General features: G+C 41.8%; 1 protein-coding gene across 1 annotated transcript in view; it reads left to right on the top strand.

Annotated features, from left to right (window-relative positions):
* YLPM1 (YLP motif containing 1) overlaps window positions 1-18,694 on the top strand; it is a 36,609-nt gene that overhangs the window by 1,161 nt on the left and 16,754 nt on the right. The window contains 7 exon segments of the mRNA XM_039551827.1: window positions 5,133-5,369; window positions 6,267-6,461; window positions 7,620-8,362; window positions 10,524-11,272; window positions 11,275-12,832; window positions 15,758-15,863; window positions 17,669-18,149. Coding sequence (XP_039407761.1) covers window positions 5,133-5,369; window positions 6,267-6,461; window positions 7,620-8,362; window positions 10,524-11,272; window positions 11,275-12,832; window positions 15,758-15,863; window positions 17,669-18,149 — 4,069 coding nt within the window.

Below are 18,694 nucleotides of genomic sequence, written 5' to 3'. Positions count from 1 at the left end.
GTTAATAAACACACCGTATTTGCAGAATATTGAAAGGATTTGGATGCAACCCGTGGAAGTCTGGTAATGGCACAGCTCAGGGGAAGCTTCATAAATGCTGATTTATCCAGTGGTGGTGGTAGGGATGTAACAAATTGTCATTTCTAGAGAAAAATTGTTTAGGGAAAAGTGTAAATCCTGGCTGACTTTAATTTTCTGGAGCGTGTGTTGGTCTCTGGAGAATGTATTCCAAAGTACAGCATGTGAGCAACCTGGCACCTAACCCCCGTTGGCTTTGTCTGGCCTGTTGGGAGATGCTGCAGTCTGTTTGCTTGTTGCACATTGCAGGGTGAGTGTCACTTGTCTTCAGTCATTTCTTTATTTAGTTTTCTTAAGGGATTGAGTTGCAGTTGTCTGCCTGATCAGTGTAGAGTTGTGGCTCTTTTAATCTTATCACACACAGTTAAAGCTGCAAAAATGTTTTTGTTGCAGTACATACTTGCTCTCTACTTAGACTTATATCTACATTTTGTGCTACATGTGCTTGATCTTCCAGTATAAAATTGCATAGGGCATTGGAGGGAAATGTTCTGAAATGCCTTGAGGTGAAAAATTATTATTGTTGTGGGGTTTTTTATGTGTACACTAAGGCCAAAATACCTGCAAAATGTTTGCACACTTCACCTAAATGAGACCAGTTCCAGTGAACTGGTGGAACCGTTCATCTGCATTGTCAGGGACAATCTAGACTTAGGGTTGAGCATACACAGCAAGGCACATGTGTTGAGGCCCACAGCTGTGTATATGGGTCAGGCAAATTCACTCAGGCTTTTGCATGGGTTTAGAGCTATTTTATTGAGATTCACCTGCAAGAAGAAAATTGAAGTGCATGCTTTAAGATTTCTTTATTTAAATCTATTTTTACAGCAAATTGATCTTAGGATTCTGATTTGAAGCTAGGTTTGCAGAAATCCTGTTGTGTCATATAGAAGTCACTGACACTTTAAATTTGCTAATTGCTGGGACACCTTTTAATTGTATCTATGTAAATTTCACTTTTACATTTCTACCATATTACTAATTACTGCCTGGCAAAGTAGTGCTTTCAGTTCATTTCACTTAATTTTATGAAGGTTTTGGACAGTACTAATTAATCTTTTACAGTGATAACAACAAGACTTAATTTTTTAATGACAAAACCAAAACCTCAAAAAGTCACGCATAGAAAGTGGTATTAATTTGGTATTGAGGCAGCTTACTGACTTCTTAAATTATTGAGCTCAGTAATAAAACAGTAAACACTCTCCAGAAGAGTTGCAAGCAATGCATTATTGTGGTGTGCACGTGGAAGCAGCAGAATACTGTTGAAGTTTACATTGTCTGGTTTATGAGTGTATATATAAACGGCTGCTGTCTTGAGTAGTTTGTTTGCTCTCATTCACATTTCAGTGTTAATTCAAAAGGAATATGATACTTTTCTGGTCATAAATTTGTAATGATAGATTGATATGATTTTGGCTATCTTAGGCTGTAAAATGAGACACAATTTGGAGTAACAATAGGAATAGGAAAAGCTAAGCGTCGTGATGCTTTCATGTTAGTAATCTGAAAAGACGAGTAAAGAAACAGTAATTTGTCATTTGTAGTATCCTATTAAGCCATTGTTTAAACTGGCAATTGAAAGCAGTTCTTTCTATTCTCATCCCACAGTAACAGTGGCTGCAGACAAATACATCAGTGTTTTTCTCTTAATTCAGAAAATATTACGCAATTTGCCCTGAGTTGGTGTTTTACTATTTTCCTTTGCTGTCTAAGATACTGTTCTTCATCTTGACAGTATCGAGAGTTTAACATAGTTTCTTCCATAGGTGTATGGTTGGATTAAGTTGCTGGATTCTTGTCAAGTCCAGTTAAAATAACTATGGTATTCCCTTAATGTTCCATCTGATACTTGGGTAATGTATGCTGCTATTTTTTTCCAGTGTCACAGAATGGGCAAGGTTGGAAGGGACCACAGGGGGTCATCTGGTTCAACCTCCCTGCTCAAGCAGGGTCGTCCTAGAGCACATGGCACAGGATTGTGTATTCCAAACAGTTCTTGAATATCTTCAGTGAGGGAGACTCCCCAGTCTCTCTGGGCAGTCTGTTACAGTGCTCAGTCCCCTGCATGATAAAAAAGTTCTTTCTCATATTCAGGTGAAACTTCCTGTGCATCAGTTTCTGCCCATTGCCCTTGTCCTGTTCTTTGGCACCACCAAGAAAAGCCTGGATCCTTCCTCTTGGCACCCTCCCTTCAGATACTTGTATGCATTGACAAGGTCCCCACTCAGTTGTCTCTTCTCAAGGCTGAACAGGCCCAGCTCCCTCAGCCTTTCCTTATTAGAGAGAGGTGTTCCACTCCCTTGGCATCTTCATGTCCTGTTCCAGGAGTTCCAAGTCTCTCTTGTACTGAGGAGCCCAGAACTGGACACAGCACTCCAGATGTGACCTTACCAACGCTGAGTAGAAGGGCAGGATCACCTCCCTCAACCTGCTGGCAATGCCCTTCCTACTCCAAGTATGTGTGGGTACATCTGTACCCATAAATATGCATTTATCTACATCTGTTAAAGCTGCCTTAGCTTTACCACCTCACCATTTAGCAGACTGCTTCACTCTTTAAAACAGCCCTTTTGTTTTATAGAGGGTGCTAAACCATTCTTGTGTAATCTTCACCTGGGAAGGACCTAGTGTCCCCCAAAATAGGTATTATGGGATGGTCTAGAGTCGCCTATATTAACTTTGGAGTAGTCTTTTGGTGTGGACTTTGCATTAACATTGGTGGTATGGCCTGTGGTCAGGAGCTGGTAGTGCTGGTTTCAGTGTTCCTGTAAAATGCAACAGGATCTCTTGGTCAGCCAAAGATGGAAAAAGGCCTGTGTTGATGCTGGTGTTTTCCTTGGGCTTAAGGATTATAATTGAACTTGAAGAATGACAAGTCCAGTTGAATGACAAGTCATTGTGAGGAAATAAGCACTCAAATAACTAAACTCTTCATCATGAAAAATTTTCTACACTAGCACTTCTGTTTTGCTCCGACTAAGCTGTAAAAATCTACCCTTCTGCTTTTCTCATGCTTTTCAGATAGCACAGGAATAGGTATCACTGACTCATCTGCTGAAAATAATAATATTATCGTAGCTCTGGGAAGCCCATATCATATAATGAGTTTTAGCCCTTTGTCCAGCTGGTGGAACGAGGAGGAAACAAAATGGATCTGTGGAGACAACAATTTTGTGGCAGTAGAACATGTGGTCACCCATCATAGCACCTCGTACCACAATGGCAAATCACCTTATAGTGCCTTTTGAGATGGATAATTGAATCAGGTTTTGTACAGCTGGGAAAGTATGCTCCTCCCTTGAGTTGCACTTATTTCAACATGTCGTTGAAGGTTTCTGACAGAGTCCACACTGCAATGTAAATGCACATCTTCCACCCAAAGGTATGGCAGCTCTTCTGAGACATATTCTTGTTAAAAAGATTTATGGCAGGAATAATTGCACGATCAGTTTAAGGTCTGTGAAGCATAGTCTCTCGTTTCATTTACCTCATTTCCAAGTTACAGAAGTATTTTTTTAAAAATACAACTCCATGTTTGTGTTTCCTACCAAGAGAAAACATCATTCCTGATCTGAGCACGAGGTAGGTTTCTAGCAGAAAGTTACACTTCTTTTAAACTTGTTTAAGATGGGCAGACTCCCTTTTGAGAAATCTCATCAGACAGCACTTTCTGCTTTGATATTGTCACACTTTTGTTTTGAAATGCCTGCATCTTTTGGATTCTTTTCTGTTTCTGACTGGGCTTTATATAGGTGTTTTTTCTTAACTGTGCATGGTTGGATGGAAAGGAAGACCAAAAGGTATAAAAGATGGAGATCAGTCACAGATTCTCAGAGGTGATGGAGTTGAGAGCACAAGAATGGTTGCACTAGGTTCGACCAAAAAGTACAGTATTTTATCATTCTCTCTTTGACAGTGACTAAAAGCAGATGCTAAGAGAACAACTTAAAAATCAAGGGTATAGCAATACTTTCCTAAGATACAGAAGCTGTCTTAGCTGTAAATGGTGCATTTATTTTTAAAGTATGTAGATTTTTCTGAGCTGTGTCTTGAATCCACAAACTTTTAGCCGTTGGAGAGGTCTCTAGCAGGGACTTCGGTGGCACAAGACCATGTCAGGTGAAGAGCAGCCTCCCACATCTGTCTTTCCATTCATTTGATGCCTGATATTTCTCATATTGGAAGATATACAGAACTGTTGGTTTCTTACTCAGGTCTCTTTAAGACACTGCTACTTAAGTGTAGAGATACTTATCTTTAGTCTTTTGTTTTTTATGTTAGTGGCAGCTTACTTTTTGAAGCTTCTGTCATCTGCCTTGAGTTCTCTTAGTTCTACCCTGAAATATTTAAAATGGAAAGCTTATTATTTCTTAAATGGGTAATTTTTTTGGGTGCAACGATATCCACTTTCCTCTTCAGCTATTGAATGAATCAGGATTAATAAGAATTCAGATGATACGTAATCCTCACTATATACTGGTTCTGATTGTTCTTTTTATTTTCCATAGCTTTATTCAAACATTTTCACCACAATTTTTCAGCCATCATTTTCAGTCTACTTGATGTCTGTGTTCTCTATTCATCCTCTTCATCTCTTCTATACATTTCCTCGTTTTTCTCTTTACTGCTCTCTTACTCCTGTCTGCCATCTTCCCTTCATTTTATCTACCTTAGTCTCATAAAAGTACCTGTAGTTCTTAGATATAAAAAGCTCTAAAAACAATGAATATGGTAGTTATAGCATGTGTAGTAATTTTGCTTATTATTGCCTGTGCACCAGATTTTTGTTAGTACTGTTTGCTGTAGTTAGAGAATAGTAAGCTTGTTGGGGTAAAAAATAAATTCTGCTGTGGGTTGTGTGCATCACATAGTGGTTTCTGAATTTTGGTCTGATCTTCTGACATCCGTTGCAGTACTGTTGCTGAAGAAGTGAGTTTTTCCTCAAAACAGTTTTAAAAACTTTTCTACAGTATGATTCTAGTGAGTATCATTAATTATTTTCTATTGGTTTTTTTGTGAAAACTGTCTTAGAAAATATATGTCTGTTACAGGAACAGCAGCAATACTGGTACCAGCAGCACCTGCTTAGCCTGCAGCAAAGGGCAAAAGCCCATGCTCAGGGACAGCAGCAGATGAAAAGTCCAGTAGTGACAGATGAGCAGAGAGCAAAGCCTGAAGAAGGGAAAATGAGTGCTTCAACTCAGCAGTCTGAACCTCCTCCTCTTAATGAATCCCTGCCTCCAACATCCAAAGAAGACGAGTCTTCTCTTACATCCACTGAAACTAAGGTAGGCTTTGGAAAGTGATGCCGCTCCATTTGTATCCTAGACGAGCCACAACCACAGGAAAATTAATGCCATCAAATTCTCGTGTATACTTTGTAACAATAACTTAATGTTGTGAAGTGGTCTTAAAAAAAAATTTGCTAAAGCTGCACCAATTAGAAAATACCCTTCTTGTATATAGAATTACATATTCACCCACACATGCACCAGGCAAGTCTGAGCTGACTCCCCCCCACCTTCCACAACGTTGTCATCTTTGTCTGTGAGAACACCTCATGATGTTGAAATGCAAAATCAGGTACTCAGTAGATGAGGAATGTTATGTTTAAGAAACTATTTCTTAATTTCTCTCTGGCAGTTTGTGAGTTCTGGCTCCCCTTCTCTCTGTGTGTTTTAACTTGGTCTGAAAGCCAAGAATTTTGCACTGAATATTTTTTGTCAGCATGCTCAGTAATAGTTACTGTATAATAGATGGAGGTCATGATTGATGTTTGAACAGATTACTGTAGGGTAGTGCATTACCCTGCAGGTAGGGTGCTCCACTTTAACTTGCAGCATGCAGATTCCTACAAAGTGGCAAAAATAATGCACTTGGAGTCACTTTACCTTTCCTGCTAGCAACAGGTAACAGATTTTCATTAATCTCTTTCCTGTAGGTAGTTTCTGTATGTATGAATAACCTAATTGTCATCAGCCTAACCTTTAGATTAGGCTGTTCACATTAAGAAAAGATGACATAAAAATCAGCTTTCCAGAAGCTGTGGGTGGCTGGAACACTGAAATGGGGTGATAAAGTAAGGAACAGTGAAAAAGTTCCTGTAAAATGTGTAGTCACCAAATGTAGTTTTTTTCTGACTGAAGCAACTTTCCTTTATTTATAGTATTTGCCTTTTTCTGTAGCTCAATATTGAACCTCCTGGTGACCCTGAGGAGGATTTGAGGTTGCAGCAATTGCAAGCGGCAGCAGCTCAATGGCAGCAGCACCCCCATCACCGGGTTGGATTTCAATATCAGAGAATAATGCAGAAGCATGCTCAGTTGCAGCAGATAGTACAGCAGTATCAACAGATCATGCAACAGCCTCCACACTTAGAGGTGAGACACTAAGGAGGTGGTGTTTGATATGCATCCTGGGTGACCCAGCACTCATGGTCTGCTGAAAAATACGTAGCTGAATAATTTGTGATAGTTGGCTCATTTGTCTAGCTACTTTTTCTGCTTGGGTAGAAGTTTATATCCACTTTCCCTACTGTCACTCAACTTCAGAATGAAAGCAGCCTTGACAGATGGCGATGAAGCTTCAGTAGGATGAGAAATACAAGACTTTACACTTCTTGTAAGATTTTTCAGATGTTCCTGGGTGATACAGGAGCAAAGCTGAACACAATATTGAATTTACTCAGCTTTGAATGTTTTACTACTGGAGAAACAATTCAGAAAGGTCAGGTAAACAGATGATTGCACAGAGTAATTTGAAAGCTGCTCTTTTTTACAAGAATAAATATGTACAATGATAAATATAAATGCCAAAAATAGGCAGTAAATGTAATTAAGAAAATCACTATCTCACATTATTTTTAACTCAAATAATCAGTTGCAACCAATGTTGTAATCTTTAACCTTTTAAGTAGAAGTTGGTTACTGCATTAGAGAGTTGAATGAGCTTTTAGTGGGTTGGTAGAGTTGGTACATTAAACATTTCTTTGTAATTTGGGCTGTCTTCTTTTTTTAAAAAAAAACCTCTTCAGGTAAACCGTAAAAATCTCAGGCAAATCAAGCCATGAATATTACGATATCTACGTGTAATGAAAGACAGAACTCCTTGAAAGAAGCTTCATTGGGCAAAAAAGAAGATCTGACAAAGGCTTAGAGAAAAGTAATTGCAGGCAGCTGAGGCAATTCTGAGCAGGTTAATAGCAAAAACTGAAACCTTGAGAAGTCACATAGTGTATACATGTGAAGATTGATTTCAGATTTAGCCATTGTTAGGATCCAATAATAATACAGTTTATACAGATTATAGGTTTCTTCATCTGTCCTGTTGAAGTCTCCTATACATATATATAGTGAAAATTTTCACAATGTCTTGAGATGTCACTGTTGGTGTTTGCTTTTGTTTTGGTGTAGTTCTTCCTCAAGCTTGCGGCCAAATCATCGGAAATTGTGATATTACAAGTGATCCTGAAATACGTTGCTTTGAGAGTAACTGACTATCTAAGGTACTTTGAACCTGTTCTTGTCATCTCATTGCAGACAATGTCTGTGGACATGCAGCTGCGACATTATGAGGCACAGCAAAAACAGTTCCAGCAGCTTCATAAAGACTGGGAGCGATCAATGAACCAACAGTGGCAGCATCAGCTTCAAACCTATCCTCACAAAGACCAGCTTCAAGAGTATGAGAAACAGTGGAAAGCATGGGATGAGCAGATGAAGGTCACTCAGTCCCATCTGCAGGAAAAAGTGACCTCACTCCAAAATCTGAAGAATCAATACCCTGCAAATGTTTCACTGCCACCTCCATTTATTCCATATTCCCAAACTGGTCAAGGTGGCATTCCTATTATGCCTCCAACTTTACCTTCAACTACACCTCCAGTGGTCCCCCCGCCTCTCCCTTCTCTTTCTCAGTTATCCAATTCCTCTGTCCCTTCAGGATCCAGTTCTCAAAGCAGTCAAGCTACTGAAACACCAAGGCCAGCTCTCCTTCCCACCCCTGGTACCTATGCATCAAAAATAGCTAGTTCAACTAGCTATTCACCTTATCATTCTCAAGTAGGTTCGTCCTTTGGCTCATCAGATCATGGAAAGTCTCAAGTTCATCTTAGTAAACAAACTGTGTCTATTTCATCTGAACAACAGTGTGGGGAACTGAAAGGCACTTCTGCGGTATCTTCGACACACACACCTATTGTGCAGGATAAACCAGTGAGGTCGGGTGGATTGCTTCCAGATCCTCCCAGATCAGCGCGTTTTGAAGGCCCTAGAGGCCCTAGGTAAGAATGTTTTTGTTGATTGATAGGTGTTCCAGGCTACAAGATTTCCAGTGATTTATTAAGAAATTAAACATATATCTTATTCTCAGATGTTTTTGAGGTTGTGTTAAGTGTGTACTTGTTCAGTGGAGGTTTTGTTTTTTAATATATGTACACCATGCTCTCTGTATTTATATTTTTAAAGCAAGGATATCCAGATGTCTTTGACCTGAGCATAATCTAGGGTAGATTGCATTTTTTTTTTTTGGTAGAGTGCTTGGGGATGCTGCCCCCTTTTCATTCGTAGAGACACAATCCTCCTTCTTTGAAAATAGGAAAACTGTTCTAAATATTTGATATGTCTTTGCTGATTTTATACCTGCTATATGATTTAATCCAAGATCTTGTTTTTTGAATGTTTTTCTTTAATACATGGTATCAGGTTGCAAAAGCGACATCTGTTCTGTCTGGTCATTAGTTCGAGATGGGTTGGTGTGGTGTCTGCTGAATCAAAGGATAATGGTGTTCCGTTCAATTGTTTCTATCCTTGCATACTCTGCTAGACTTTACAATAATATCTTCATGGTTATTTCCCTTCTCTTTTCTTCCAAAGTGGTCAATAATGAATAATAATTTATGAATTGCTGGCAAAGTACATGAGCTTTATATAAATGAATCATTTTCTACTTCCTGATAGTTTTAAAAAAGTGTTGTTTCTGTTCCTGGGGATTTGTTGGATGTACAGTTCTGAACAGATTGTTTCCATGACTTGCTAGTGCATGTCTTTTATGTGTGTTAGTTTAGAGTTCAGTGATATGCAATGATAGGCACAGGGTGCAGTTGTCTTTCTGGGCTGTGAGCAGACATTTTTGTTCATGTCCAGCTTTTCATCCACCAGCACCCCCAAGTCCTTCTTGGCAGGGCTGCTCTTGATCCCATCATTGCCCAGCCTGTGGTGAAACCAGGGGCTGCCCTGACCCAGGTGCAGGACCTTGTACTTGGCCACATGAGGTTCCCATGGGCCTACTTCTCAGACTTTTCCAGGTCCATTTAGATGGCGTCCTGTCCATCAGGCATGTCTCCCACACCACTCAGCTTGGTGTGATCTGCAAACTTGCTGAAGGTGCACTCAATGCCACTGTCTATATCATTGATGAAGATATGAAACAGTGCTCATCCCAGTCTGAGGGACACCACTTGTCACTGATCTCCATCTGAACATTGAGCCATTGTCCACTACCCTCTAGATATGACCATCCAGCCAATTCCTCAGCCACCGAATACTCCCATCCATCAAATCCGTATCTCTCCAGTTTAGAGAGAAGGATGTTGTGGGGGTCCGTGTCAAAGGCCGTAAAGAAGTCCAGCTAGATGACAACCACAGCTCTTCCTTTATCCACTAGTCACTCCGTCATTGAAGGCCACTGGGTTGGTCAGGCAGGATTTGCCCTTGATGAAGCCATGCTGGTTGTCTCCAATGACCTCCCTGTCCTCCATGTGCCTTAGCATAGCTCCTGGGATGATCTTGCCAGGCACAGAGATGAGACTCACAGGTCAGTAGTCTCCAGGGTCCTTCTTTCTACCCTTTTTTAAAAGGGGTGCAGTGTTTTCCTTTTCCCAGTCCCCAGGTACTTCACATGACTGTCACCATTTTCCAGATATCACAGAGAGTGGCTTGGCAAGTACGGTAGCAAATTCCCTGAGTATTCTGGGATGTATCTTATCAGCTCCCAGAGACTTACATATATTCAGGTTCTTCAGGTCATCATGAGCCTTATTTTCTCTTACCGTGGGAGTGACTTTGCACCCCTAGTCCCTGTCTTGCACTCCATCCACTCAAGGGGCAAAGGGTTGTCAGTGAAGACTGAGGCAGAAAAGTTGTTGAGTATCTGAGTCTTTTCCTCATGCATCGTTACCAGTTTGCCGGTCGTGTTTGTACAAGGGGTACACTTTCTTTGACCTATCTGTAGAAGCCCTTCCTGGAACTCTTTGCATCCTTTGCAAAGTTCAGCTTCAGCCATGCTTTGGCCTTCCTGACTCATCCAGTGATGTACAACTGTGAATCCCAAATACCCAAGCAACTTGATTTTAGACATGGGTTCTCTATTTTGTGTAAAATTAATCTATAGGATTTTAATATGACATGTTCATTTGAATAAAATTTCTGTTGTGTCATCTGTAGATTTGATGGACCTCGAGGAAGAGGATATGACAAATTCGAAGGCTCAAGACAGAGAGGACCTCGTTTTGACTCCCAGCGCTCAGAAGGATACAGGTCACGTTTTGACCGACAGAATACAGATGGACAGTCTTCAAGTAGATGGGGCTCTATCCCACGAGGACCAGCAGGACAATTTTATACAACAAATGCATCACAGGGACACGGTTCCCGACCTAGTGGTCCACGGTGGATGGGGCCCAGGCCTCATTTGGGACAGCAGCAGCAGCAGGCACAGACAGACTCGCAGTCAGAAAACAAAGAGCCTTTCACAGACACAGCTGGCGATCAGCAGTCTGTAAGCAGAACAGAGTCTGCTCCCGACGCACAGAGTGCAGGTCCCACTGAGCCAAGTGAGGACCTGACAGACATTCAACAGGAAGCATCCAAACCTGAAGTCAAAGAACCTAGTTCAGACCCTCCTAAAAAGTGGACATGGAGTTCACGTGATCCCAACCAGCAAGTAGACGAGTCTAAGGCACCCACCCCCCCTATTCAGAACCAGAATACAGTTACCCCTGTAACAGGAAATCAGGATTTGGATTCACCAGATGGCCAGTTGAGTGCTTCAGATAGCACCCAGGGCCTACCTGGACCGGAAAGCAGAGGAAAAGGGCCATTTATGCATGAAGATAGAGGAAAGGGACCCGGAAGCAGAGGAAGGGGCCGTGGCAGAGGGCAGGGGGATGGCCGCGGCTGGGGAATGGGCCGTGGCAGGGGATGGGAAGGATGGATGGTGGCCGGGGAATGGGAAGGATGGATGGTGGTTGGGGAATGGGCAGGATGGATGATGGCCATGGCCGGGGAATGGGCAGGATGGACGATGGCCGTGGTAGAGGATATGTATACAGAGGCAGAGGGCAGGCTAGGCAGGCATCCATCCGTGGCAGGGGAATGTTCAGGAGAGCAGGCAGCAGGGAGAGGATGTCAGATAGACGGTCAGGCAGCAGGGAGAGGGTGCCAGATGGACAGTCAGGCAACCGAGAGAGGGGACTGGGTGGACGGTCAGATAGCCATGAGAGAGTATTCTCTAACCGAGACAGAGAGCTACCTGGACGGACAGGCAGCTGGGACAGGGGACGGGCTGGAAGCCGGGAGAGAGGCCCTGTCAGACGGGCCTGTAGCCGGGAAAGAGAGTCCATGCGAGGGGCAGGTAGCCGAGAGAGGGAGCCCATGCGGCGGGCAGGTAGCCGCGAGAGGGTCCCCGTCAGGCGGGCAGGTAGCCGGGAGAGGGTCCCCATGAGGCGGGCAGGTAGCCGGGAGAGGGACCTGGTCAGGCGAGCAGGTAGCCGCGAGAGGTGTCCCATCAGGAGGGGAGATAGCCATGAGAGGGAAGCAGGAAGATCTGAAACAGGCAATATGGGTAAACCCATTCACCTAGGAGATGACCCTGACAAACTGCCTCCGTACCATCGAGATGAAACATTCAGGAGTTCTTGGGGTCATGAAGATGATACGATGCAGGAGGAATTTCCTTTAGATAGTCAAGATGACCCATCTTTGGAGCATGAGCAGGTGGATGACTGGGAAAGAGAACAATACTGGAGAGATCACAACTCTGATTATCATGATGATTCTGTAGATGCATATGACAGAGATGACAGGTTGCAATCCCACCATTCAATGCCTCCATTATCTCCCCTACCACCACTACCTCCTTTATCATCTGATCACGACAGACGAGATTCGTGGTGGGATGATTGGAAAAGGCCAAGAGAAAGGGAACTAGAGAGGGATCTTGATAGAACTGGAAGATCCTCAGACATTTATGATCAAGATTTAGACAGAGAATGGGATAGAGACTGGGACATGAGACCTATGGATGACAGAGAAATGGGGAATCGTGACCTGGATATCCCCCCTTTACCACCATTACCACCCCTTCCACCTCTGGACAGGTATCGTGAAGATAGGTGGAGGGATGATAGGAACAGAGATCATTATGACAGAGATCTCCGAGACAGGGGGGAGCTTAGGATTCGAGAGTATCCAGAGAGATACGACACATGGCGAGAGAAGCAAGACTACCTTCCTGAAAGGACTGACTGGGAGAGGGAACGGTTGTCGGATAGGTGGTATCCAGATGATGGAGAGAGACTGCGGTCTTTGGACGATCGCTCAGATTCATCCCTTCCTCCACCTTCACATTCCTCTGATATGCTGGGAGCAGATTCAAACCTGGACTCCGATCAGTCCTTGGGAGGAGTGATGGTCCTAAGCCAAAGACAGCATGAGATAATTCTGAAGGCTGCCCAGGAGCTCAAAATGCTTCGGTGAGTTGCCTGGTTCTGTGATTTTGAATAGGAATCCCATTCTGTGGGATCCATTTGAATCAACACAGTAATGGCTTCATTTCTTTCACCCACAGCATGGTAGTAGGAGCTCATGTGGAAGAAGTTACTTGGAGTACCTTTATCACAGCTTTCGTAGATGGATATTTTTTTTTTCTTAAATAGATGATTGTCCCTTTTGCCATGAACATGGCATTCCCTGTATGTTACTCGCCAGGATGAGATTTGTCCCATCACCTGACCAATCTTTTTGTTATCCTCAAATTAACTTGTAGATAATTGCTTTTCAGTCCTTTTGGTGGTGTCAGATGAGCTTAATGATAATTGCTTCTTAGTACTTACCCCTCAAGACCTACATTAATGTGGTTCTTAAGACCTATAAGATTTTTTGGATATTGCTCACTTTTTAGTTAAAATCTAAGTGGGTTTTTGTTTGGGTTTTTTTTACAGTGCTTTCTTATTTGAAACCCAGTATTGTCAGTGAACCATTGTGTCAAATTTGGTTGATATTAAGTTCTGGGAATCAGCATAAAAGGAATGGTATAACAATTAGGAGGATATGAATGCAGGAGTTCATCAAGACCATATTTTTATAAAGCAGCTACTAGACTTCCTAAGGCTTCAATAAGCAAACAAATAATGTTTGTTGCAAAGTTTGTAATAGAAGAGGCTGGGCTGTATGAGGCTTTGAACAACCTAATCTAGTGAAAGGGGGGTGGAACTAGATGATTTTTGACATCCCTTCCAACCCAAACCATTTCATGGTAGAGATGTTTTGCACTTTTCTTCAGGCTGTTTTGTTTTCAGACTCGTAAGATTGCTGAGCATCTGTCCCATATGGAAGGTCTTAGTTGCATGCCAAAATGCAAGAAAAACGGTTTTTTTTGAAAAGGGAGAACTTTTATTCTGAATAATTTAATCATTCACTGCAATTAGATTAATTCAACAGTGTTAGTTACTGTGAAATCTGTGTTATAAAGTAGTATTTGCTAAAAGTTTGGAGTAATAGATTATTTTCAGCTTCCTGGCTTTCCCATTGCTTCAGTTGCCAGGCATATGTTTTGCTGTTTATTTTGGCTAGCTGCAAGCCAGTGGACTTAGGCTTAGGACTGTAGTTTGGGAATCACTACAAGAGTAGATTATTTAATAGGGCTGAAATATTTTAAACATAGGCACTAAAACATTTTATGTAAAAAGTAGTTACATCTTTCTAAGCCAGTAGTAAGGGGAAATATAAGCATGATACTGATTTCTAATAGAATATGAGAGTAATCTTAAGATTAGTTAACACTGGTACTTCTCATTAGGTTCTTACAGGCAGGTGATCTAAGTCTGAACAGTAGGAACAACTTTATGGAGATTACTTATTAATTTTTATGGGGATTTTTTGAGCCAAGAGTTATACCAGTAGTGTTGTACATAACTGCTTTCATCTCCAAAAGTAAAGCCTTCTTCTGGCTTTGCTTTTATTGTATGTGAAACAGCATACTCTCAGCTGCAGACTGTTCTATATTTGTGATCTAGTGTAGTGCTCAGTTTACTCTTTGTACTCACAAAGCATTGAGGATTCTTTTCTTCGAACCAAGTTCCCCTTCTGCTGAACACTGAACAGATGCATTAGTAGGTAGGGTGGTTTCTATTATGTCTTGTTATAGAGGGATCCCATGCTTAGTTGTTATTTAGAAACTACTTCAATACACAGAGTAATTAGCAGTTGAAAAACCTAGATTAAAAAATCTAACAAATACTGAAGGGAAAGGAAAACATATTCACTAGAACTTTGTCATCCAGTGATTGTAGTACTCACAGCTGAACCTGGTCTCTGCTCTGTAGACTATGCATTGGTTGTATATTGAATAGCATTTTGATATATAAACCAAAGAAGCAGAAGTTAGACTCACTGGTTTTTATATATTGGAATCTCTTGTGCTTTGTTGGCCTCAATCCTGTTACCACGTGAATCAGAGCAAGTAAATGAGAGCACTTACATATGCATTTCCAAGGGGTTTCTTGCTTGCAGAAGGTGTTGACGGAAGCTAAAAATCCAGCTTTGCTCTTTACTGTTTGTACTAGTTTGAAAACAAACCAGTGGGAGGCACCAAGTCAGAATAACAATTTAATGGAAATTAAAGAAAAGGGGAAAAAAAAAGGTAAAAGAAAACACTGTCAAACTGACAGAGTCAAGGTACAACCTGACACCCTGTTAGGCAAGGTGGTGGTAGCAGTCTGGTAGAATGGTGGCTGCAGTCCTCTGATGCAGTGATCCTGTAGTAAAACAGTCTGTTCCTCCTCAGGAAGTCCAATGGTGGCTGTGTAGCTCCTGTCCTCTGGAAATCCAGTGGGAAGCCGGTGTCTCTGGTGTTCAGCCTCAGATTATATCCAGGATGGGATGCTTGGTTCCTCCCTCTGGGTGGAGCATCTCACAATGGCGTAAGGAGTCATGAGGCAAAGTGTTGATTAGGCTCATTAACAGAAGATAGTCCGGAGGGAGTTATCTCTGAGTCTGGCGGCAGGACAATGATGGGCAATTAACAGAAAGATAGTCTGGGGGGAGGAGGCAAGGAAACACTGCCCCACCTGATTTCAACAGCTGATGGGGATGGTAATAGAATACACTGCAACCCAGGACACTGTTCAAAGGGAGAGATTCTGGCAAAGCACAAAAGCATAACTGCGTAACTCAGGAAACCTGTGATCAAAAACCATGCAGCTAATACACTAAATGCCTCCATGGTTAGGTGGATGTGAAACAGGGATTTCTGAATTGCAGCAGAAAGCCTGCTGTGTCTTTTCTTCTTTTGACTGGGCCTCTGATGCTAGTTAATATGTTTTCACCATGAGCATTGATTTCTTTAATTTTTCATTTAAGCTATAGACTGATAACACTTTCTTATGATGCATGTGCAGAGAGCAGAAAGAACAGCTACAGAAGTTGAAGGAGTTCAAACCTGACATTGCCACACAGGACTCTCCAAGATCACAGAACACAAGCACAAGACCAGGTGCCTTTCAGGTAAATTCATCTTACATTAATAACATGTTGGTAGTAATTACTATTTATGTGTATGTTGAACCAGTTCTACACACTGATGGTCAAATTTCAGTGTGGAATGCCTCCCCAGCAATCCTTACAACCTGAGCTATCTTCTGTTGAGGCAAAACAACTTCTTAGTTTCTTCAAATTTTCCAAAGCCTTTTCTGCTCAGTCAGTCCACCTGTCTTCTGAGTATGACCCATCAGGGATGGTGGCACATGAAGTTCAACAGTCTAGACTGCAGCAGGATAATGTACAAAAAGAGGTGAGCTCTTCCAGACCAGGAATGTAAGGGTCACAAGAAGACTCTGCTTTTCCTTGCTTAAGTTCTTTCAATTTGCACTGCTTTTCCTACTTCAAGAGCTATCTCCTCTTTGAAGTTGGAAAAATTTGGGGATATGTCAATCAGAAATTGAGATATTTCAATGTAGCATGGGCATTAGCCTTCTGTTTGCTGTTTTTATCGGGAATTCTTACTACCTTCTAGAATATCATGAAGTGCATGAAAACTCATGTTTGTGTACCTTCATCCTGTTGTGATGCAACTACTCCTCTACTGCTTAATTTCCTATGTAGTTCTGGGAACTCTTCTCAGGTGCTTATATTTGGGTTTTTTGATAATTCAGAAATCAACCAATCTTCTGCAGTCATGCTAACTCGGTTTATAAGTCCTTCCTAGAATGAGCAAACAGTTTTGTTAAATGTGTATTGGAGGAGATATCTGAGTTGATGCAAAGTCTTTATTCTTCATCACGTCTTAACCCCAAAGTTACTTGTACCAATGAACTTAGCCATAAGGTCTTCTGCGTCTGACATTTAGCCAGACCAAGCTTTTTTTGTCCCTCTGTCCAGAGAAGGGTTATGCAGTGAATGAGGCACTGCAAGGTTTTTTTTTTGCCTGGGTGACCTCTTCCTTGTTTACAGTTTCTGTAAAGTAAAATAATGGAACTGATTTGCTACCAAGAACTGCAGGTATGTTGATACCTTTAGGAAGTTACTTTACTCAGTTTGAGTATTTTGTATCTCAGACTACTTCACTCATCTGCCTAGAGGTTTTCAAACAACTTTTGTCTTTCTTGGAATTCCTGCCTCCAGATATTTCTGCTGTGACTTTGAGCTGTTATTATAGAGCTCAGCTTTGTATCTACAACCATTCTGCAATTTTTGTTGCATGTTGCTAATAAGGCTGCCTCTAACTTGGCACCTGCTGTGATGCTGAAAAGTCTTGTAACTCATGGGGTTTCTTGTGGATGTTTGGTTCACAAAGGATTTGGTTTGATTTATTTTTCCACTAGGCAAGACCTTCCATTTTCTTACGTTCTTCTGATACTGATTTTGTTAAGGGTTTTCCAGGTATTTCTGCTCTCTGTGAATTTTTCCAGTGGTTTCGGCAAAGAAACTGACCTTATCAATCCTTTTGCATCTCACCAAGCTGCCCTACTTTCAGACTTTCTGCCTTCACACAGACAGCAGGAATTTTTGCAGACAGCAGGAGTCTTTGGGAATAAAACAGTAGACACTTTTGAACTGAGATAGGCCTACTGGAGCTAAAATTGGTAAGGTTATTTTGAAGAAGAAAATAAGTAGTGTTTGAGCCTTCACATAGTGAGCAAACAAGAAATTAAATCAGTCCACCAGTTTTTAAAAATAGTCCTCCTACCTGTAGCACCTTGGTGGAGGCACTAGAAAATGTGTATGATTTGACTACTGATTGCCATTGCACTTACTGAGGATGAGAGAAGGTTAGTTTACAGATCTACATTAAAAGTGCTTTCTGCATCTAGGTCTCTTCTCAGCTATCTTCAGAGGCACCAGTAGAAGCCCAAGCTATTAAACCTTCTCCTGCTGTTATTATAAAGCCTCCCGTGTTGTTCAGACAGCCCACCCCTGTGACAAGACCAAGTGCCCCACTGGCAAGGCCTACTACACCTATGACAAGGCCACATGCTCCAGTTTCTACTCCAACTACAACCCCAAGTCATGGTCAATCTTTAAAACCATCACCTTCTGCTGTGGAACAGGAACGCTGGGATGAGGACTCTTTCCACGGACTGTGGGACACAAATGAGGATAAAGGTGCAAATATGGAGTACGAGTTGTGTAAACAGGAGTCAGTGATGCCTCTGCCTGTCTCCTCGCCTGTGAAAGTACCTGCTGTCCACACCTCCATTCCATCAGCTGTACCAGTGTCCCTTTCTCCAGTTATTCCACCAGTTCCTAAAGCACCCATCATTCAGCAAACGGTGGATTATGGCCACGGGCGAGGTGGGTATTACAGTGTATTTGATCTGTATCAAAGAGCCAATTAGTTCTCCTGACTTCTTTTTTAAAGGAGTGTGCCATGCAAAGTATGCATGTTCTGCAGTTGATGTGTAGACTTGTGTGCATTAATGATGTAATGCTGAGCAGTGCAGTTTTAAGGAGTCTCTAACCTCTAACCAGTTATGACCCTGAGCTTAGTGTTTTTCTTAATGCTTCTCAAAAGAGCTGTTTCATGTTGGTGAATGGTGTATATTCCATGGCTGCTATTCCATGAATGGTGTATAGCCATGGCTGCTTCTAATAAACACAAAATGATGTGTTGTATTTAGATTGATACTGATACTTTCCCTTAATCCCTTTGTAGGTGAGTATGGAAGTAACTGGGCTAGAAGGTACTTCGGATGGTTACAGTTCTTAGGTGTGACTTAGTGATTTAAAGCAGAAGGTGGCTGGTGTTTGCATTATTTATATACTTCATAATGGGTGTTAGGTACCCTCTAGCCAGAGAGGGAGACAGAGTCTAGTTCTGAAGGGCATGCACCCTGTAC

The sequence above is a fragment of the Corvus cornix genome, chromosome 5 (assembly GCF_000738735.6).
Source record: "Corvus cornix cornix isolate S_Up_H32 chromosome 5, ASM73873v5, whole genome shotgun sequence".
In the NCBI taxonomy this organism is placed as follows: Eukaryota; Metazoa; Chordata; class Aves; order Passeriformes; family Corvidae; genus Corvus; species Corvus cornix.
Note: the sequence above shows the minus strand (reverse complement) of the source record. Positions and strands in the feature narration are given on the sequence as shown.